General features: G+C 39.4%; 2 protein-coding genes across 7 annotated transcripts in view; both read right to left on the minus strand.

Moving 5' to 3' along the window:
- Positions 1 to 1,332: 1,332 nt before the first annotated feature.
- On the minus strand, positions 1,333 to 6,292 carry LOC108876786 (cytochrome P450 26A1). Its single transcript, XM_018666520.2, has 7 exons — positions 5,668 to 6,292; positions 5,039 to 5,263; positions 4,143 to 4,424; positions 3,542 to 3,691; positions 3,306 to 3,440; positions 2,178 to 2,324; positions 1,333 to 2,087 (listed from the first exon to the last, which is right to left on the minus strand). The coding sequence occupies exons 1-7, from the start codon at positions 5,854 to 5,856 to the stop codon at positions 1,749 to 1,751; spliced, it is 1,467 nt and encodes a 488-aa protein (XP_018522036.1). The 5' UTR covers positions 5,857 to 6,292; the 3' UTR covers positions 1,333 to 1,748.
- Positions 6,293 to 15,551: 9,259 nt separating this feature from the next.
- Positions 15,552 to 20,099, minus strand: part of exoc6 (exocyst complex component 6) — a 53,939-nt gene continuing 49,391 nt past the window's right edge. For all 6 annotated transcript variants that reach the window (XM_018666489.2, XM_051069068.1, XM_018666492.2 and 3 more), the window contains one exon: positions 15,552 to 18,473. In XM_018666489.2, coding sequence (XP_018522005.1) covers positions 18,347 to 18,473 — 127 coding nt within the window. In that variant the 3' untranslated portion in view covers positions 15,552 to 18,346. The remainder of the gene's footprint in view (positions 18,474 to 20,099) is intronic.

The raw sequence follows: 20,099 nt of genomic DNA on the forward strand, positions 1-20,099 counted from the left end.
TTAATTAATTCAAATTTAAATGCACATTTATTGGTTGCTATAATGTTCGACCTCTCCACCATATTACCAAACTTCCAAAAGAGGAAACTGAAGCTTCCTACTGGCTTTATAGTAGAGAAAACCCAGGCTGGGTAAATGTGGGGGTATTATTATTATTCAGGAAGAAAAGACTTAATGTAGTGCCAGTAATCAAATTTAAGCAAATTTGTGGCATTGACCAACTTAACTTTACACAAAAGGTCAGATATCCTTGAGTTGTATCCTGTCCACTGAAGCTTGTATTAAGATGACACTTGTTAAGTGTTAACTTGTTGTTAAGATGGATTTGATCTACTCATCAATTAACTCAACTCAATACATCAAGCTTCACTCCTTGAGATGCAGAAAACACAACCTTACCACAGATACAGAATTTGAGAAATAAACAATGCAAGACTCCAGCATCAGCAAATGATGACGAGGATGAGTAGCAGTTTGCATATTGTCTCTCCTACCGGGCTGGTGATAGCATTGTCACTATCACTTTAGCTGTACACATTCCTGCAATGGGCATGCAGTTCTTGGCAGGTAGGCAGAACTCTGCAAACACCTGATGCTGGAGCTGAGAATATTTGAGCATTCAAACAGAAACAAGTCACATTCTGTGACAACGTCATAGATATTGTTCATGTCAAATCATTTTGACAGAGCAAGGGCCAATGAGAAAATTCCAACAGCTGACTGAACAATGGTGTATGTTCTTCACAGCCTGCCGACCAACTGTATCATTCATTCACATAGACCTAATCACTGACAAATTCAAAGTTTGAGATTTATGGTAGTAACAGGCTGTGTAAAAGGGGCTATTCTCTCTCCTGTTTGTCTCCTTACATACATCAGAGATCTTGCAATATTGGTGTTAAGAATTCCCTAAAATTCCTTTGGTTGTTTACACAGAACCACAGCAAGGCAGCGTAATGTCGTATGGAATTGGACACCTGCACTAAATTGAGAACAACCTGACCAAGGAGATGTTCCACTCCATTCTAAAAAGACATGCTACACCATTCAGCCAGATTAAAACCAATCTGTGTTTATTTTAACACTGGTTTGTCTTGTGGGTGGAGCTGAGACAGATTGTTCTTTGATACCTTAATTATGCTATTACTTCTGATACCAAATATTTAAATGATGAGATGAGAGAGAGGGCATTGAACTGAATGTGCTGTGAGGAGGTGCACTCCAGTAGCTGTTTGCATGCATTATACTTTAAGCCTTTAATTTTATTTATTCTAAATGAAATGACAAAAAATAAAATTTATTGCAAAGCAGTTTTATTAAATAAAAAGCCCATGCAATGTAAATAAGTCACTTAAATAAATTGGGATAAGATACAGAAGTTATATAAACGGACTCTACATTAAATATGTACATAATCCTATAGACAAAACTCAGTTGATAAAATTGTTCCATGTCTGCGTATAGTGCCTCACATTTAGTTTGTTCATATCTTCAAAAATAAAAAAAGAATATATACATATTCAAACTATTAACACCATAACATTAAATGTAAAATATCTTCTCAAATCATCTACATTATGTACAATATATGCCAAATGACACAAATCCAAACACATTTTCTGTTCATGTCTAAATGCAGACTTAGATCTGTCTTAAGAACACCTGAGTGCTTCCAATTTAGGCATAAAAAAACACATGAAACCTCAAATCTACTGAGCTTTTAGGAAACAACCCCTGGTCATCTCAGTTTAATTTTGTAAATAGCTGGTAAACTTGGTTGGAAGATTGTCCACAGGATACACAGTAGGTCCTGTTTTCATGGTGGGTAGCCCATTTAAAAGAGTCCAGTGACACTTTGTGACCACTTCCACCAGGAAGATCTTCAGCAGGACTTTGGCAAATTCCTTCCCCACACACATCCTGGAGCCCCCTCCAAATGGAATGTACTGGAACCTGGAGGAGTCGGCTGAGATTTCAGTCATGAAACGCTCTGGCTGGAAGTCTTCCTTGTTGGGGAAGATTTCTGCAACATCATGGGTGTCACAGATACTGTAAATGACGTTCCAGCCCTTGGGAATTTGGTAACCCTGAAGTGTTAGGGAGAAAATGATGAGTAAGTAGCTAGTTTGGACACATGTGGGAACCTTGGATTTAAATAGAAATTTTTGTTAACTTACATTGAGTTCAAAGGTCTTGAGGGCCACTCTGAAGCCTCCAGGTACAGGAGGGTTGATTCTCAGAGTCTCTTTAATTACACAGCCGGTGTATTTTAGCTGCTCCAAGGACTTGATGTCAAGATTCCGGATGTCCATGCCATGCTCCTCCTGGACACAAAGAGAAGACAGTCAGATCAAACTGTAATGATAGCTGGTGAGGAGTAGAATAGTGTTGGTTGTTCATGTCAGCCTGATTTCAGACTTGTTATTTTATAGAACTGGAATAATCTCAATCTCAGTGGTTGAATCAAACCACAGTGAGTGATAGTCCAAACTGAAAACAATCTATCAGTACTTGGCTAGTTTACTGTAGGATAGCTAATTAGCCCTGCTGGCATTCCAAGTTCAGACAAGCCTTGTAATATGGTAGCACAAATCACACACCAGAGTAAGAAACAAGGAAAAGCATGATTGTCATTGATTTGAAAAGCTCAATGCTGTTCACCTGCATTCATGATCCAGCTCCTGATCAGGGTTTATCATGTCTTACACTAGTCTTACTGAGAAAACTTCAATGTGAGTTACTATTTCTATGGCAAGTATAGGGTATATCATTCCTACCTGTGTATTTTCATTTTGTAACTTTACTGTTACAGTAGATATTGGCAGGGAATTTTCCCTGAAGGATACCTATTCTCCACTTACTAAATTCTCCACCGGGGTGTTCAACTGCATCTCATGATTTTCCTCAGCAAATGCAGTTTTCTTAGTTGCCATAACGTGTGCCAAGTATGACAACTCAGCTACTTCCATGACAACTGAGCAAAATATTTGCTGAGGAAGACCATGAGATGTGGCTGAGAAAAGGTAGAAAGTACACTTTGAATTAAGACTTCTTTGAGTTAAGATTTCATTTGGTCAACAACTGTTTGCAAGGTCAAGAATGACTTTTTCCTGGTCACGTGTAATAATTACATATGGCCATGTATTGCATTATGTTCTCATAAGATTATCACATGAATTAAAAAAAATCAAAGTTCCATATTATCAGTTATGTTGAATGTTGAGCATGAAAGTTATATTTCAGCAACCACTATCAAAGGTATCAGGACATCAATTTATCTAATTAAAGTTATGCAGTGTAATTACCTTGTCCACTAGTTCCTGCCTCAGTCTGTCCACAACTTCAGGGTTTAGGCCCAGGAACATGACCAGAGAGGTGGCCGTGCTGGCTGTGGTTTCATGGCCCCCGAACAACAGCTCTGTAGCAGACTCCTTAATGGCCTGGAAACAGAAAAGCAGACACAGAATTAGCTCAGGTTCTGACTAAAACAATGGCTTATGTCATTCGACATGTGTATGTGTATGTGTATGTGAACCATTACCTGCATGCTAAAGGGCTCTCCATTCTTCTTGCTGCTGTCTATGAGCTGCTGCAGAGCATCTCTGTGATTAGACCCCCCGTCTGACTCCAGCACTTTCTTCTTAATGTTTTCCTCAATCTTGGAATGGATGAAGTTCCTCGCCTTCAGACCCTAGAGAAAGGGAAGGGTGACAAGAGGAGCAGGGACAGAGAGAATGGAGGGTAGAGGAGAGACAAGTTTAGGAGATGAATTAGATTGACACTTGTACATACTACACTTGTAAATCATGGATACTACACTGTATATGCACTGTACATACAGACACAAAGTTTTTGAAAGGCCATTACTAGAATCCATTCATGTTACAAACAGCCACTGGATAACATTCATTGACTTCTATGTTAATTTGTGTGAGTTAAGTAATCCACCAGAGTGAATATCATGAGTTTGACTGTTGATGTCAGCATGCTTTTAAATATGGTTCACAATGATGTAACGTGCAAAATCACTTGTTTGGTCCTTCCAGTTTGGAATGCTTAACTCTATACATCTTCACAAAAAAACAAACAAACAAAAAAAAAAAAAAAACAGCCGACGAGCAGCCGATGTGTTTTTCACTTACTCTGTACAGTCCGCTGAAGGGCACATCAATGGGCAGAGAGAACAGATTCTTGATCATTTCCTCAAAAGCTTCCACTAGTTGCTGCTCGTCAGTCTTGATTTGCTCTGGCTCAAAGCCCAGCAGGATCCTCATGGCTATGCGGAACATGAGCCGCTTCATCTCTGGATAGACGAGCACGCAGGAGTCCCTCGCCAGCCATCCCTTCACAGAGGCCTGCACCTCTTCCTGGATGACAGGGATGTAGAGCTCCAGAGCCTCCCTAGAGAAAGCCCGCATGATGGCCTGGACAAGGGCAGAGGGGTGAGTAAGGGGTGGTGATTCAGGGCCAGAAGACCATGCACCTAGTATTAGTTTCCATCCAAACCCAATAGATTTCTAAATAATGACAGACAGTTACTCTTCAGCCTGTGTGCTCAACTACCAGATATGAAGACATATAAGATTGTAGTTACGTGTTCTTAGTGCACTGCAAAACTCTTATCTGGCAGTTGCTGGTGTAAGGTTTTTTTCCCTCTTAGAAAAATTCATAGAACACTCCATTAAGAATGTTTCCAAGTGCAAATCACCTTATTTTCAAGTATTTTCTCATTTGAATTTTCTAGATTCTAATGCAATAACCGGTCTTAACTGCACTAGCAGATTTTTACATTTGTTTTAGGAATACACAGTTTTTAGGGTCCAGTGACCACAAATGACCAGGGCTACTTATTCTCTTCTGTATGATTCATTATTATACACAGTACTGAGACAATACAGCAACATCTTGGACAGGGGAATGTGTGAATAACTGAGCAAATTACATCTCAAAAGTAATGTCTCTCTGCCGTGATACCGACGTTTTTCACACTGTATAGGTGAAATAGGCTCTAAGAGTTTCAAATTCAATTACATCTTACCTTTTTCTTGGTCTTGTGCAGAGCTCCATGAACATTAGACAGTGTGTCCGAGCCCAGGATGGTGCGCACAGACGCGGGCCACTGCACAGACACCAGCCGGTGCTCCCCCAGCAAAATCTGCCTGACGTTATCCGCTCCGCTCACGCGCACCGTGGGGTTCCCGAAGAGGTGTGTGCGGTAGATGTAACCGTACTTCTGCCGCTTCATCCGCAGAAACTTTCTCCTCTGCGAACATAGACAAATCAAGAGAAGATGAATTTTAGATATAACCACTGAAACACACCATAAGAATAAAAGCAAAGTATAAATGGAGAGAGTTTTAAAAGAAGTAAAAGTGGGTGGATTAAAATTAAGAAATACTACAAACATTATTCCCAGATAGTCTATAAATCTTAAACACTGTAGGTTTTATTAACACGTCAAATTTACTCGACTTAAATACAATCTTAAAACCAGTTGGTCCCATAAGCAAAAAAGTTGTGTTATTTGTTTAGCAAATCAAAATAAAGATAGAAGTTAAAACCACATTTCTTCAGTGTGTGTAAAGCATCCTTATCCACGTGTGTTTCTCAAACATTCCACAGGCTTTCCTGTGAAAGCACGAAAGTGCGCCGCTGTTGTGCGTTTACCTGGAGGATGAGCTGCAGCGTCTCTCCAATGAAAGGTAAACCCATGGACCCGGGGGGCAGCGGGCTGCGGCAGCTCGGGTCTCTGCTCCGGATAATGTAAACCTCCCATAGCTTCACGGCCACCAGAAACAAGAGCACGGGAAGCACGATGGTGCACAGTAAGGTGGCCAGCAGTGTACTCAGAGCCATGTCGCAGCGTCTACGGTGACAAGCAGCGTTTGGTTAGATGAATTCAGGTGAAGTTCCGTCAGCTACTGAGGCTCCAGGGCGCTCATCCACCGCTTTTATAGCCTGCCAGGGCCGCGGACAGGCTGTTACCATCTCCTCCCTCAGATAAATTAGTTCACACAAAGTTCATCTTTAATTGTGGGTGTCGCTCGGCCCCGCCTCCGGCTTGTACTGGCTGACTTGGCTCACCATTTGTTCCAAGGACCGCATCTTTAATCCCTACCTCCTGTTGCACGCAGACAATCCGCGGCGGATTTCACTGAGAAAAGGTGATGATTCCCTCCGAGACAATGGAAACACGTCCCAAGACGCCTTTGTTGGCAATAAGGCAGCCAGTTTACGCACTCATTACCTTGGCTTAAGGCCCGCTTGTAGGATCCGTAATCATGCCTGCAGGGCGGCCTGCATTCAAGAGCAAAAAGCTTTTAAGCAGCACATTTTCAGTTGCTATACAAAATGGAAAAGAACTGAAGAGCGTCTTAATCCCTCTCCCTGTGGCTCTCACTGGTGCCATTTAAAGTTAAACTTTATTTTATCTGATACATTTATTGTCTTTATTTTATAGGCAATGCCTGCACGAATGACACTTTTTTCACTTGATTTGTTTGCACTGTACTGTTTGTGATATTTCTTAACTGACAGATTCTTCCACCTGGCTGTGATTATCCAAATCAATGCCCTGATTCTTGTCCTAATAATCTAAGTATCAATATGATTGAAAGATAAAACGATGATTGACAGCTGACTGAAGAGCAGCTCTGTCCTCTGCTTGACTCACAGCTTCTATCAGTCTGTTTTCAGATTCACCCTCTTCTTTATCTACAAGACTTTAACCTGCTCTCTCTCTCTCTCTCTCTCTCTCTCTCTCTCTCTCTCTCCCTCCCTCCCTCTGTGTGTTATAAAAATGATATCTCTCTCAGCGAGTTCAAACTTGGGTCAGCAGAGACAGGCAGAGGGACGGCCGCACACATAGGCGGGCGGGCACGCGCGCACGCAAGGTTATCCCCGGCTACACCACAGGAAAAGTAAACACCAAACAGAGAAGAGGCTCATCAGCCAGGCACCACATCCTCGCTCTGCTTTTGGACTCTTGTTTTTTATGACCTGCCACAACGTCAGGATATGTGTGTGTGTGTGTGTGTGTGTGTGTGTGTGTGTGTGTGTGTGTGTGTGTTTTGGTGGCGGTGGGTTTCAGAGTGAGACAGCTTGGCTGCTGCCTTTACAGCAACACATTACATGGATGTATCTGCTCTGTATCTGATGTATCTGACAGTGTGCGTTTTTAAAAGAGGGTGCCCTGAGGTTCACCCTGGTGGGAAGACACGGCAACTATCACTATTACAGTCTCACAAAAGCCTGGACATATAATCTGATCTTCCATCCAGGCTTGGATGTAAAATCCATGACTTTCCTTTGACTTTCTGTTGCTTAAAACAGGGCAGTAACTACCACTGAGGACATGAGGACTGAGAACATGTCCTCAGTGGTAGTTACTGGGAATTTGTGGTTATTTAACAGCATTCCAGGATTTTTATACTTAGTGGGCTGTTGGATCATTACTAGACCAACAGGAAATAAATACTTGACTCAGTATTCAGTATTTTTCCACCATTATGGGGAATTAGAGAAGACGTGGGTCAAATATTAGCTACAACTGACCCCACTTCCTTCCACTCAATATGCAGGCTCTAATTTTTCTCAGATAAGATATTAATTGGTCACTCATATCAGATCATACTGTATTTCAGTGGTACATACACCAAAACAATCTGTCAGTTCAATTTATACATACACTTAACCTGGAGCTCCATCACTCTCAGGACCCCAGGGCATTTCCCAGTTTTTCCCAGTTGGTAATCCAGTCTTATAAAGAACATGTAGACCTTTATTTGGCTAATAAAACAATAACACTATCATGAGTGCATATTTTCCTGATAAGGAATAGATTTTTTAAAAAGTCTTCTGAAAATTACTATATATACTATACTATATATATATAGTCTGGTACTAATGAAAACACAGTGTGTTCTGACCCAGTTAGTTCCAGTGAATTTAAAAGCATTTTTAAAAGGAAATTACAGTTTTCAACCATCCCATTAAACTTGCAGAGAACATAAGTGAACAGCTAACTAAATAAGTAGTAGTATTTGAAAAATAAAAAATAAATGTTAAAAGTTTGAGACTTTATTTTAGGTGTGTGATGGAGAATTTGTCTCATGACTGCAGAGTGTATAAAACCTATGGCTGTTTCCTTATTTCTTCATAAGGCTCCCATTCCTGTTGGACGTAATGTGATGACTGTGGAAGTTGGTTTCTGATTCTAAATGCTCACTGTGTTAGATATTAAACAGTATATAAGATGCTAAAAACTGAACCCAACATCAGCCAAAATATTAATGGTCAAATCCCTGTTTACTTTGTATGCTCGGACAGACAGCAGGGAGTGATACATGTTCCGGGTGAATGGGTTTCCAGCTGGCCATGCTGTAGCTGGTGAGTTTTTCTCATCACAGTGTGAATGTGTGAAACAGGATTCTGCTGTTCAGGTGCGATAAAGCAGGAGGGAAGGAGGAGGGGCGGGTGAAGGGAAGTTCAAGTGTAGAGAATGATTCCTGAATGTTATATGTCCACACCTTTCAGTGTTGCTCTGAGACTGTAAATCTGCTGATCAGCTGCTGGACTCAAGACTGACAACAGATCTACACCTTCACTGCTGCCACCTGTACACTATACACAAGGTATCTGTATATTCTAACACAAATGTAATTACTTTTAGGATCTTTTTCTTTAATACCTCTAAAGGTAAAAATAATACAATTTCTGTGGCAAAAAAAATCTATACAGTCCACTCAACCCATTGTTACCAACAGAGGATCTTTAGTTATTTTTAGACACCAACATAGTGACAGAGGAGTGTACATGTAGACCAGAAAACACAGTGTGGACAGTCGTATTAAAATGCAGGCTGAGGCTTGTAGTGTAAATTGTGGAATCCTGAAACTAACAAAAGACAGTAAGAGGTTATCAGACAAATATAGTTGAATACATTCATAAGTACATTTAAAGGGAAAAATCAGAGTGGAGGAAATAGAAAATGGAAAACTTACAATTACTATTTATATTTTTGACTCAGATGATTATTTTGTTGTCAGTTTTGAGGTTCCTTATAGAAAAAAATAAAAGAAGCAATCTTTCATCTTTGTAAAAGTAGAGTGCAAAAGAGTCCAATAACTGTAAGGTGTTCATTTAAACGTGTATTTATACATGGATAAGTTGGCCTCTTTAACAGTTGCTGTTGGTCCTAGTGGAGGTGTGGATAATCCAAATATTGTTGAGTAGTTTATTTTACAACATTTTTATGAGCTTATATGTTCTGTAGTTTAAACGTCATGTAGTTGCAACAGCTGTAAGGTACTTAGGCTAATACATTGTACGCAATACATTTCCTCTGAAATGCAAGGGAGTAAAATATATAGAAATAAACAGTTACCTGTTAGTAACTAAAACTGTACTTAGATACAGCAGGATTGTCTGAGTAATATATGTACTTACTGTCATCTGTGCTGATGATAAAAGCGCAGGAAGCACTGCTCTACTCAACACACACACACACACACACACACACACACACCGACAGAGAGCGCGCAGTCAGCAGAAGCGGCGAAATACTGCGGTGCGTGCGCGCGCGTTTTGTATCTATCCTCCCCCCAAGCTCGCGCGCCGGCTGACCTACTTGTGACCCTGACTTCTTAGTGAACTCCAGCGCGCAACCAAGTTCACTACCCGTCAAACAGAGAGAGAAGGTACTTGGTCTTTAAAATAACCACTAATTGTTGACTAATAAAATAGTAAAGCACAGGAGGAGACTGGAACAGACCCAGGTCACTGGTCCCAGGTCAGTACACTATGAGCAGGACTGCTGTTGTAACTATTGGCTTTTGTTAAAGAGTATTGTGACTTCAGTTCAGGGCCAGACCAGATGCCCTCAATGATTTCTGTTTTGTCTTATTAGTTTTAACAGGGTAGGATCCCAGCCTTGATCTGAGGTCAAAGGAATGAAGCTGAAGAGGCTGAGATATCAGAATTTTTTATATCTATTATGGCTCAAATACTGGATCCTGGATTTCCCATAAAGCAACTGAACAGAGTCATTTATTAGACTCGCTTTAGCTCTACAGAATAATCTTACAGAATAGACTTAAAATACTCTACAGGGGAAGAAGGTTTATTACCTTCAAGAAACTGAGAAAGACATCCTGTAACAGTGAAACAGTGGTCAGTCACTGTGTAGGTCAGAGCATGTGAATGAGGTGAATGGAGGTCTGGAGGTGTGGAGCTATGTGTTGCCTCCTCCTCTGTCTGTCTGCTGTGTTGTTGAAGTGAATGTAAAAGCTGTTTACTGCCTTGTTAAAGTGTTTGATCCCTGCACTAAAATACTTGTCACTCCTATTGACACACAGGAAGGACACCGCTGCCCCCACCCCCACCCCCCAACCCCCTGTTATGGTGAGTAAGTACTAATAGGCTGTAAATAAACACAGACAAACCACATGTGGCCTAAAAACGTTGCCAGGGATCATGGGTAATATATAGCATTGAGCCATGTTTCAACTCATTGAGTGGAACTACACAATCAGAGCTCTTAGTTTTCTGTACATGAAAATCACTGAACTGCACAGACACAGAGGCCAACGGAGTTAATTACCACTGGTGGCTGCAGAGGGCGCTGCTGCTCAGTTACATTATGTTGGATTAAGTTGACATTGGGTTGGTCTCTGTATGTAAAAATTTAATATACAATATACAAGGTAACTAGGAACAAAAGCTGCCACATAAACATAGTAAAATTGAAACTACAATACCTCCCTCTGAAATGTAGGAAGAAATAGTGGTAAAGTACACACACCTAGAAATTGTACACATGTACTGGGCTTGAGTCCATGAAATTACTTTTCACAGTTGCTAGCTTGTTGTCACCAATGAACATCTGTCAAACCACAGAATGTCTCCCCATCACCTCCACCTCCACCTCCACGTAACTCTGCTGCAGCTCACCTAAATATCAGCCAGAGCAGGAGTCATTTATCACTTTTTGGTTAGGATGTTTCATTCTCTAAGATGCTTCTTAAATACTAGCCTTGATGTTTGTACTCAAGTGTCCACGCAGATAGGTGTGTGCTGAGCAATAAATCCACCCTCAGTTTGTAGATATAGGAAGATGGAGAAAGTGTGTGTAGAAATAAGGTCATAATGTTCTAACAGAATAGTGGTACAAGATGGTAGTTTTGTGCACAGCAGTCTGAGGAAAACAAACACATTTCTGTGTGTGTGTGTGTGTGTGTGTGTGTTGGCAGGGTGGCTGCTGTCCAGTGATAATAGAGGTCTCCAAATGTCTCTCGCCTCATTACATCTGTGGCGACAGGGATCCTCACATTCAAATGCTGACCCAGACCAAAGTTCACTTGCTGTTTCCCATTTAGCGTATGTGTGGTGGGACACAGCAAGGCTCAGAGGGTGAAGACACAAGAAGACAGAAAACCTTCACAGAGCAAGTGATGCTTCTGTGTGTGTGTGAGAGAGAGAGAGCACCAAGACTGTGACTGGTGATACAGTTAAAGATGAGGCACCGCCTCTCTGCACCTTTGTTTCACTATCTATCTATCTAAAGGGCTAGTTCACACAAATTACAAACAAAACAAAAAGTATCTTTTAAGTGCTTCTCGTGGTGTCTCTCCATGTAGATAACTTTAGTTTTATTTGTGCAGGTGAAAGAGATCTGTCTCTGAGATTTCTGTCTTCATCCCAGGAAAATGGAGGGGAATGCAATTTCATTTCTGTTGCTCTCAGCAGTAAAAAAAAAAAGTTTATTTAAAAATTAAACTGAAATGTGTCTGTTCACTATCAATGGTACTCTGGATAATAAATCTCACTGGCTCTATCTGTCCTCAGGGTGGCCACAGAGGAAAGGTTTTGAAGTGTTTGGGGAACATCATTGTACATAAAAACACATAATACAACTGTCTTTGGTTCAGAATACCTTCCAAACAAAACAATTACTATCTACATATTTAAATGTGCCAAACGTCATTCCAAGAGCTTTGATGGTGAGACAGTTGCTAGCTCAACTAGGCTAATCGGATTAGCCCCTGGATGTATAGCTCATACACTGATAAGCCACAATATTAAGACCACCTGTCTAATATTGTGTAGGTCCCCTTCATGCCACCAAAACAGCTCTGACCTGTCGGGACATGCACATAGGACCTCTGGGGGGTGTGCTTGGTTTAGAACAATTTTTAGGTGGGTGGTACGTTTCAAAGTAACATCCAGGTGAATGGACTCAAGGTTTCTCCTGTGCACTCCAGGTCCCTTGAGAAACATCTTTTCATTTGGTTATGTGTATGTTATGTACTGTACATAGTGAGAATGACAAATAAATGTGTGTGTGTTTTTTTTTTTAAATCACCTTTTACAGGGTTCCACTACAGACACTACAGTATCCTGCTGTAATGTTCTTTATTCCTACACAGGGATACTGAGAGCCAGTGAATAGAGTGAACATAACATTAAGAGAAAACTGTAAAATGAAAAGTCAAAAACCTTGCACCTTTCTGAACTGCACTGTTGGTTCTAACAGCTGAGTTAGAGTAATAAGTAATAAGTGCTTTTTCAACAGAGCAAGGAATTTTCAACATATCATTTCTAAACATACTAGTTTTCTTTCTAATTGCACACAATAACAAAACTATTTTAGAAAAAACAAAAATTACCAGGGTTAATATTATTAGCCCCCTTAAGAACCAGACCTTTTTATCGAGCCATAGCACAAACCACTGTTGTACAATGATGTGCTTTAACTTTGTAATGCTCAAAGCTTGTAAAATTGAATTAAAAGCAGGGTTACCTCCCAATTTACATGCAGTATAAAAACGTCAGTAAGGGTTTGAGCTGTCACTTGAGAAAGCATCATGCCAAAAACTAAAGAAATCACTTTAGACTTGAGAAAAAGAATTGTTGATGCTCACAAAGCAGGAGAAGGATACACAAAGTTATCACAGCATTTCCAAGTGTCAAGAACTGGAGTGAGAAGCATCATCAAGAAATTCAAAGAGAGCCACACAGTACAGAACAAGCCTGGCAGAGGCAGGAAGCGAAAGATTTCAAAGACTCTGGAAAGAGAACTAGTGAGAGACGTGTCTAAAGACCCGAGAACAACTGCCAAGACGCTAGTAAATGGCTTGGGTCTGGGTCGTCGCTTTGTCTTTCAATATGTCAACGACCCAAAACATATGTCGCTCCTGGTGAAGAACTACCTCCAGAAGACCAAAGTGAATGTTATTGACTGGCCTGCACAAAGCCCTGACTTGAATCCCATTGAAAATCTGTGGGGTGTACTGAAGACGAAGGTCCATGCCAGAAGGCCATCAAATCTGGAGGAGCTTGAGAGATTTGCCAAAAAAGAATGGGCTGGGATTCCTCAGGAGACATGTCAGAGACTTGCTGAAAACTACAACAAACGACTGCAGGCTGTTATCCAGCAAAAAGGATACACAATTGACTATTAGCATCAGGGGGGCTAATAATTTTGACCCTGGTAGTTTTTGTTTTTTGTGGAATAATTTTGTTTCTATGTAGTAGAAAAGTAAAAAAAAATGTAAAAAAGTAGAAAAAAAGTAGAAAAAATGTAAGCATCCAAAATAAAACTAGGATGTTTGAAAAAGCTGTGTTAAAAATTCTTTGGTGTCTATTTGCTGTTTTGGAAATACTTTTAAAACAATTAAGTTTTCATATGCATTATTACACTCCTCATGTCATAATGTCAAAAAATTATCCACAACAAATTTCATGAGGATCTGGAACTTTGTTTTTGAGATACTTTGTCATGGTTCAGGCTGATGGCAGTGCAGAGAACCAAATCACTGAGGAATCGTTTGAATCGCTCCATGAATAACAACATCAGATATCATGGCAATGTGGACAAAAGTCGCTTAGGCACATTTTGATGTTAAGTGCTGGACAAACAAAATGATCGCACTGTCACCCAGGCACTAGACCAAACAGGAGGCTTCACAACAAACAGACATTACTGTTGAATAAACTTTTATTACAGCACACAAAATAAAAACAACAAATTTAGAAAACCAAAATCTCAGTCAGGGTATCTTACTGAGAACATCAACAAAGGTAAAGCAAGGATTCCTTTGGATATCAAAATGTACCTTCTCTCCACAAGAAAAACATTTTTTTTTTCAAATCTGAATTGAAATAATCATTGGTGTACAAGCAGTGTTATGTAAAACCTTTATTTTTAAAATCTTGATTTGTGCCATTATACTGGAAAAAGGCTCTGATCATGTGAGTTTGAGATTGAGATGGTGAGACATATGTTATATTAATAAACATACATTATTTACCATCATTTTCCCTCAACTGCAGAAAGAGCCAGGCCTTTCTCATTTTCTTATTTTCCATGTATTTTATATCATATTTTACACCCATGTCTCCTAGAAATCACATTCGTAAACAAATAATTTGCAAATATATTTTGCAGAAAATGTAACGCTGCCTGAATCATGTTTTCTGTTATCTGGCAAGTTACAAAATGTTGATACTGAACGGATCAGTAAAATATTCACTGACAACGTTTCATTTGTTTTCGGTCATAATATATCGTTTTGCAATAAAAGATCATTTTTATGGTTCTGTTTAGACTTACAGCACAACACAACTTTTGCTGCCTAAACCTGACCACCATCCTGACCTTTGTTAATTAGTTGCATTTGGAGACAGGTTTGGATTGTATTTTATACAAAGCTCCTGTTTTTAGCTTAGCTGTACCTAGCTCAGCAGTCCGTCCATGTTTACTTGTTGTCCTTTTATATTCAGTTCAATGTACATTTCAGCACCACAAGAGTCATGCCATACTCACCACTCCACTGCTCAAAGTTTCTGTTTTTAACAGACAAACTCTTTTCATACTGACTTTTCCCACTACTTTACAATTCTTTAAATTACTGTTAAGCAAACCGTCTTTCAGCTGCTGAAATGGCATACATCCCTTCCTTCTTTACTATTCTGTAAACGTGAAACCTGAAGTCCTGGAGTTGCACTTACAGCTCTTCAAATAAATCAAGTATGAATCAAGTAGAAGCAACTGGAAATAAGTAGTGAATGAAAACTGTATTTGTGCTAAAAAGAAAAGCAAGAGCAGCAGAGTGGTGAATATGGCACAACTCACCTAGCCCAGCTTCTGTTTCAGACTTCACCATTATCTGAATACCGGCTTTTATTTGAGAATTGATGGTAGAATAGACATGAGAGGGAGAGGTAAATGACAAAGGTTTTGCACACACCTCAAACCAGGAGAACCAGTTTCCACTCCCAGAGAGGAGGTGTGTGCACAGAATCCTTTCCATTAAAACTGAATTTGGAACTGCCTTTTATTTTGGATAATGACCTCTTTGACTGAAATATTTGGACCATTTCTTAAATAGTTCCTATGGAATATTATACAGGGCCAATGCTTGAACATAAAATAACATTTTCATGTTTTAACCATGTGAATGAGTGGAGAGAAGGTGCCAACGTAAGTCACTGAGCTCCTCACACTGTACTCAACTGTGTTAATGAAGGAGGCAACAAATGCAACTTCTGACTCTTTCTAATTACATATTTACTTTAGGTGTTGATGGAGGCGCATATCACAGTGTCAACCTCCAATTCTGTCTGTAGCAGACTAACTGCTGTAATATTTTCTTTACAAAATATGCAGTATATACATTGGCATTTACAGGCAACTATTTAAAAAGACAAAAATGAATCTAAAAGAAAAAAAAAATCAGCTTCAGTGCAAAATGCCCACTAAAGGTAGAGCACAGATCCAAAACAGAAACAGAATAGAAACAGTCTCATTATAAAATGTTTTTGTCCTGTGCAAGTTTTAAGTAATCAATCAACGTGCCTGTGAGGCTGTACAGGAACCAATTTCTTATTGCTGTGCTTTCTGGATATATGAGGGTTATGAGATTCTAAAGCTTAATTTCACCCTGAGGAACAAAAAGAAAGAATTTAGAATGGAAGGTCAGTTTTTCAATATATATGTATATATAATTACTAATAACATTAGTTTGGGTGGACAGCAAGAAAAAACTGCAGTTAACTTCACATAAATAATGTCCTTAACCCTACAACAGACAGGATATATAGAGGGAAAAGGAGGAGGGCATGCACTGATGTCACCTTTCACATGAAACCACCTGAATCCTTGACTCCCACTTTGCGGCCAAACACTGCTCTGGCTGCTATGAATAAAAGGAAGGAAAACAAGCTGATGTCTTGCAGTGTTTCCCCCACCATTGTTTTGGCAGGGCCGCGCCAAATGGACCTTCCGTCCTCCCAAGAAAAGCAAAAAAAAAGAATGCATAAATTAAAAGATCATATAGGTTTGCATTTTTCTACCCATTTCCTGTTTCAAGCATGTCTCTGCATATGCATCCGCACACAGAAGAGGAAGAGCCACACTCGCCAAATGAAGTGCAAGAAAAGCTCTGACAAGCATTGTCTCTGTAAATCATAGATGGACAGATGTCGATTGTAAACATCCAAAAGTCACAGACCAAATTATTAGTTTTTTTTTAACATGCGCTATCTGCCAACAGTAGCTTTGCTGGCAGGGAGGCTAGCCCTGTGATTTCTCATTTACAGTCAGACATTTCAGCCAGGACCCTTGAAGACATGGTTAAATGATCAAATTGATATCATGATGAGAAAAAAGTATAACTGGAGTTTAAGAAGGTAATCAGAGCCAGTGGAAAGGCTTCCCAGCACTAGAACTGGCTTGGCTGACCCTATCACTCATGTGACTCTAACTTGGGTCCTCCAGTCTCCTGTAGTGATGCTGCTGTATGGGCTCAGTACAACACCCTGCAATGACCGAACCTATGTCTGCATGAATCTGTGTGGCGTTGTGATGGATTGTGTTATTTGGTAAATACTGGACCACATAATTTAAAAAATAAAAAAAAACTCAGTTAAAACTGTGATTACCACCAACTGCAAGTCTCTGTCTCAGAGGGTTGATTTAAATGTACAATGTGAGGAGAAAAAAATGAAGACAGACAGCAAGCAAAGCTACCAAGGAGTCTGACAAAACTGACAAAACACTTTTTTCATGGACATCAGTCTTTCAAGACGTCATCATCCATTCTTCTCAGCATCACTCTGTTTCTGCACATACACACATACACAGTAACAACAGCTGAAGTATTGGGACATTGAGTTTAACTTGGTCTTTGTCAGAGCTATCAATGGATACAGTTCCATGCCCATAATTCTGTGGGAGTAGACAGATGGTGAAAACTAAGGGTGGACAATGAGAAGCTTTCACAGAGTACCCATCTGAGATAAGGGTTATTCAACAGAATCTGCTATACTGGTTACCAGGGTCAAGTTAAAACCAAAGGAGTGGAGAAACCAGCTTATGAGTCTGATCACACCAGAAAATGATATGACAGGGAAAAAGATGCTATTTATTGTTTGTACATTACACTTTCATTGAGATATGGCCTGATGTTTTACCTTTAATTGAGCATAATGTCATTAAATCTATAAGACGTCCATGTGACTGAACTAGAAATAGTTTGTTTATTTTAACAAAACAGCTTGGTCAGCAGATCACTAATACCGTCATCACTCTAGATGAACGATTATTTTTGTTATTCTTCCAAATGAAACACAAGAAAAGACATCCTGTCTTCATCCTGTTGATGAAGAATGGAAGTTCTGTAATCTCATTTCAGCTGAAGTGTTATCATGTTGAATGTATAATATATGTTAAACAGCTCATCTCAATCACATGCGGTTCAGAAGTTGACCTGTAAATTCATTGTCCCAGTACTGTGAGTGCCACTTCCTGTGATGCCTCCCTGAAGTCTGTCTCTGCAGCTACAATCATTGCACTCTCACAAATGTACAAACATAGTTTGTCTTATCGTAGCCATTAAAAATTCTTTACAAACATTTTTCTGTTTAGTCCAGTAAACTGGACTGGAAAGTATATGTGTGTGTGTGTGTGTGTTATTTACACTGAATATTCAGTCAGGTTTAACAGCAAAGAGAGGATATCACTTCATGTATGTGTGCTGTATTTGCTAGGAGTCAGTTCCCTGCATGCCTTGTACAGTGTGTGTATTGCTGTGCTATAATATGATGTGTGTATGTTTCCTGTCTATCTGTTCCTTTGTGTGTGTGTATGTTTGTGTAAATTCCCTGTGTGGTTCTTCTGTATGCCACTGACATGTTGTGTGTTATAATTTCATTTCTTCATATGAAAAGGTCCTGGCAGTTCTGTGTGTGTGTATATGTGTATGTGTGTGTGTGAGTGACTGCATGGATATTTCATTCATTTTATCCGTGTCACTCCTGTTTGTAGTCAGTGTGTGTGTGTGTGTGTTTACGAGGACATGCCATTGACCAGACTCCTCAGCTGTTTGACCACAGTCTCTATCAGCTTCTGTTTGTCCCTGTCATTCTTCCTGAACTGAGAGAAGATGTTGTTTTTCTTACTGGTGTCCTTCATCCTGGAAACAGAGAGAGGAAGAGGCTGTCAAAGTCAGAGATGTATTCTCTCAGCTAATGAGAGGGTTACTGTTTAGGTTTGCTTTGTGAAGACTTATTTGAGGTGCTTTCACACCTAACTTGTTGGTTTTGCTTAAAATGAACGCTAGTGCTTACTACGCAACAAGGTTTCCAAGCAGATTCTGACACAGTTAAAATCAAAACTCACCAACCACAGGATTTTATCGTAAATTTAAAATCTGATAAGAAAGCAATCTCCCAGTTTGTTTAAGTATACAAGATAACCATGATAACAATATGTACATCACCATGTAAGTACTGGGATTTGATAGATCAGAGTCAAAAAGAGCTAAAACAAAGGTGTTGAGTTTGTTTCCTAGTCCATGTATTTTGGCAGTTACCTTCTAGATGTGAGTGAGACGTAGTAGTAAAATGCTAACAGTAAATATCCTCCATTTGATTTATGATGCACTAGATCCAGCTTCACATTACTAATTATGCTCATAATCAGTTATTTCCTGAACTCTTTTAGACTTAAGAGAAGCTCTACTGTGAAGTGTAACTGTCATTTAATTTTCCCAGTTGGAGAAAATGTAGCACTGATAATGGTAAATGACATCACCAAAACTTTATACTCAGTGAATTACTGTTAATTCAGTATGATTTTATACATATAGGGTTTATGGTCTATCTGTACAGTATGTACTATCTGTCAGTGTGAACACACACACCATTTCTAAAAGAGATCAGCTAAAGATATCATTTTTTTTCCTCCACTGAGACCAAATGAACCAAATGACAGGTGTGAACCCTGTATTTATGCCAGATATAATACAATATTCTGCATATTGGAGCTTAATTAGACTGAGCACACCGCAAAAGGTTAATATGACAAAGGTCAAAGTGTATATCTTTACAAAACCAATTACCAACCAATTCCATAAAAGATTTTAAATAAAAGTTCAAATTCAACACAGAGGACACACAGTAAAAAAAGTTTCAAAGGATATCACAAACAAAGACATTGCAGAAGTGTACACATAGAGAATAACTGTACTTTAAAATGGAGCTCATGCATCAAACCTTGAGCCACTAGACAAATTTTCCACAACTTTTCCTGTTTAACATTCTTTAGATATGAATTCACACAGCTATGGATGAGTAAGAGGAAAAAAACTGAATGGGTGAAAATTTCACCTCCACATATGCAATAATGGATTTCAACCATAACAAAATATTAGCCATAGCTCAATTTTAAATCACTATTTGTGCCAAGCTTAAGCAAAACTCTTATATACTACAGAGTAGGTCAAGTAATGTTTTGTAATATCAGTAATGTTTTGATATCAGAGCATGCATGAGGAAGACCAAAGAAAAGCAGAGAGGAAGCTGCACCTACCCCCTGTAGACTCTGAGGAGCACCAGATAGCAGCAGAGAAACAGCAGAGAGAAGAGAAGAAAATTTAGAGGGACAGGACAAAAATAAAACCAAAACACAAGGAGAGGAGGGAAACAAGGCCGCCACAATCAAATTTAATTTATATGCAAGTATTCATGCTTCTAAGTGCAATTACTGTGAGAAAAGACATTTAAAAAACTTTTTATAAATCACACCATAGAATATGCAT

This window comes from Lates calcarifer, unplaced genomic scaffold (assembly GCF_001640805.2).
Source record: "Lates calcarifer isolate ASB-BC8 unplaced genomic scaffold, TLL_Latcal_v3 _unitig_5776_quiver_344, whole genome shotgun sequence".
NCBI lineage: Eukaryota > Metazoa > Chordata > Actinopteri > Centropomidae > Lates > Lates calcarifer.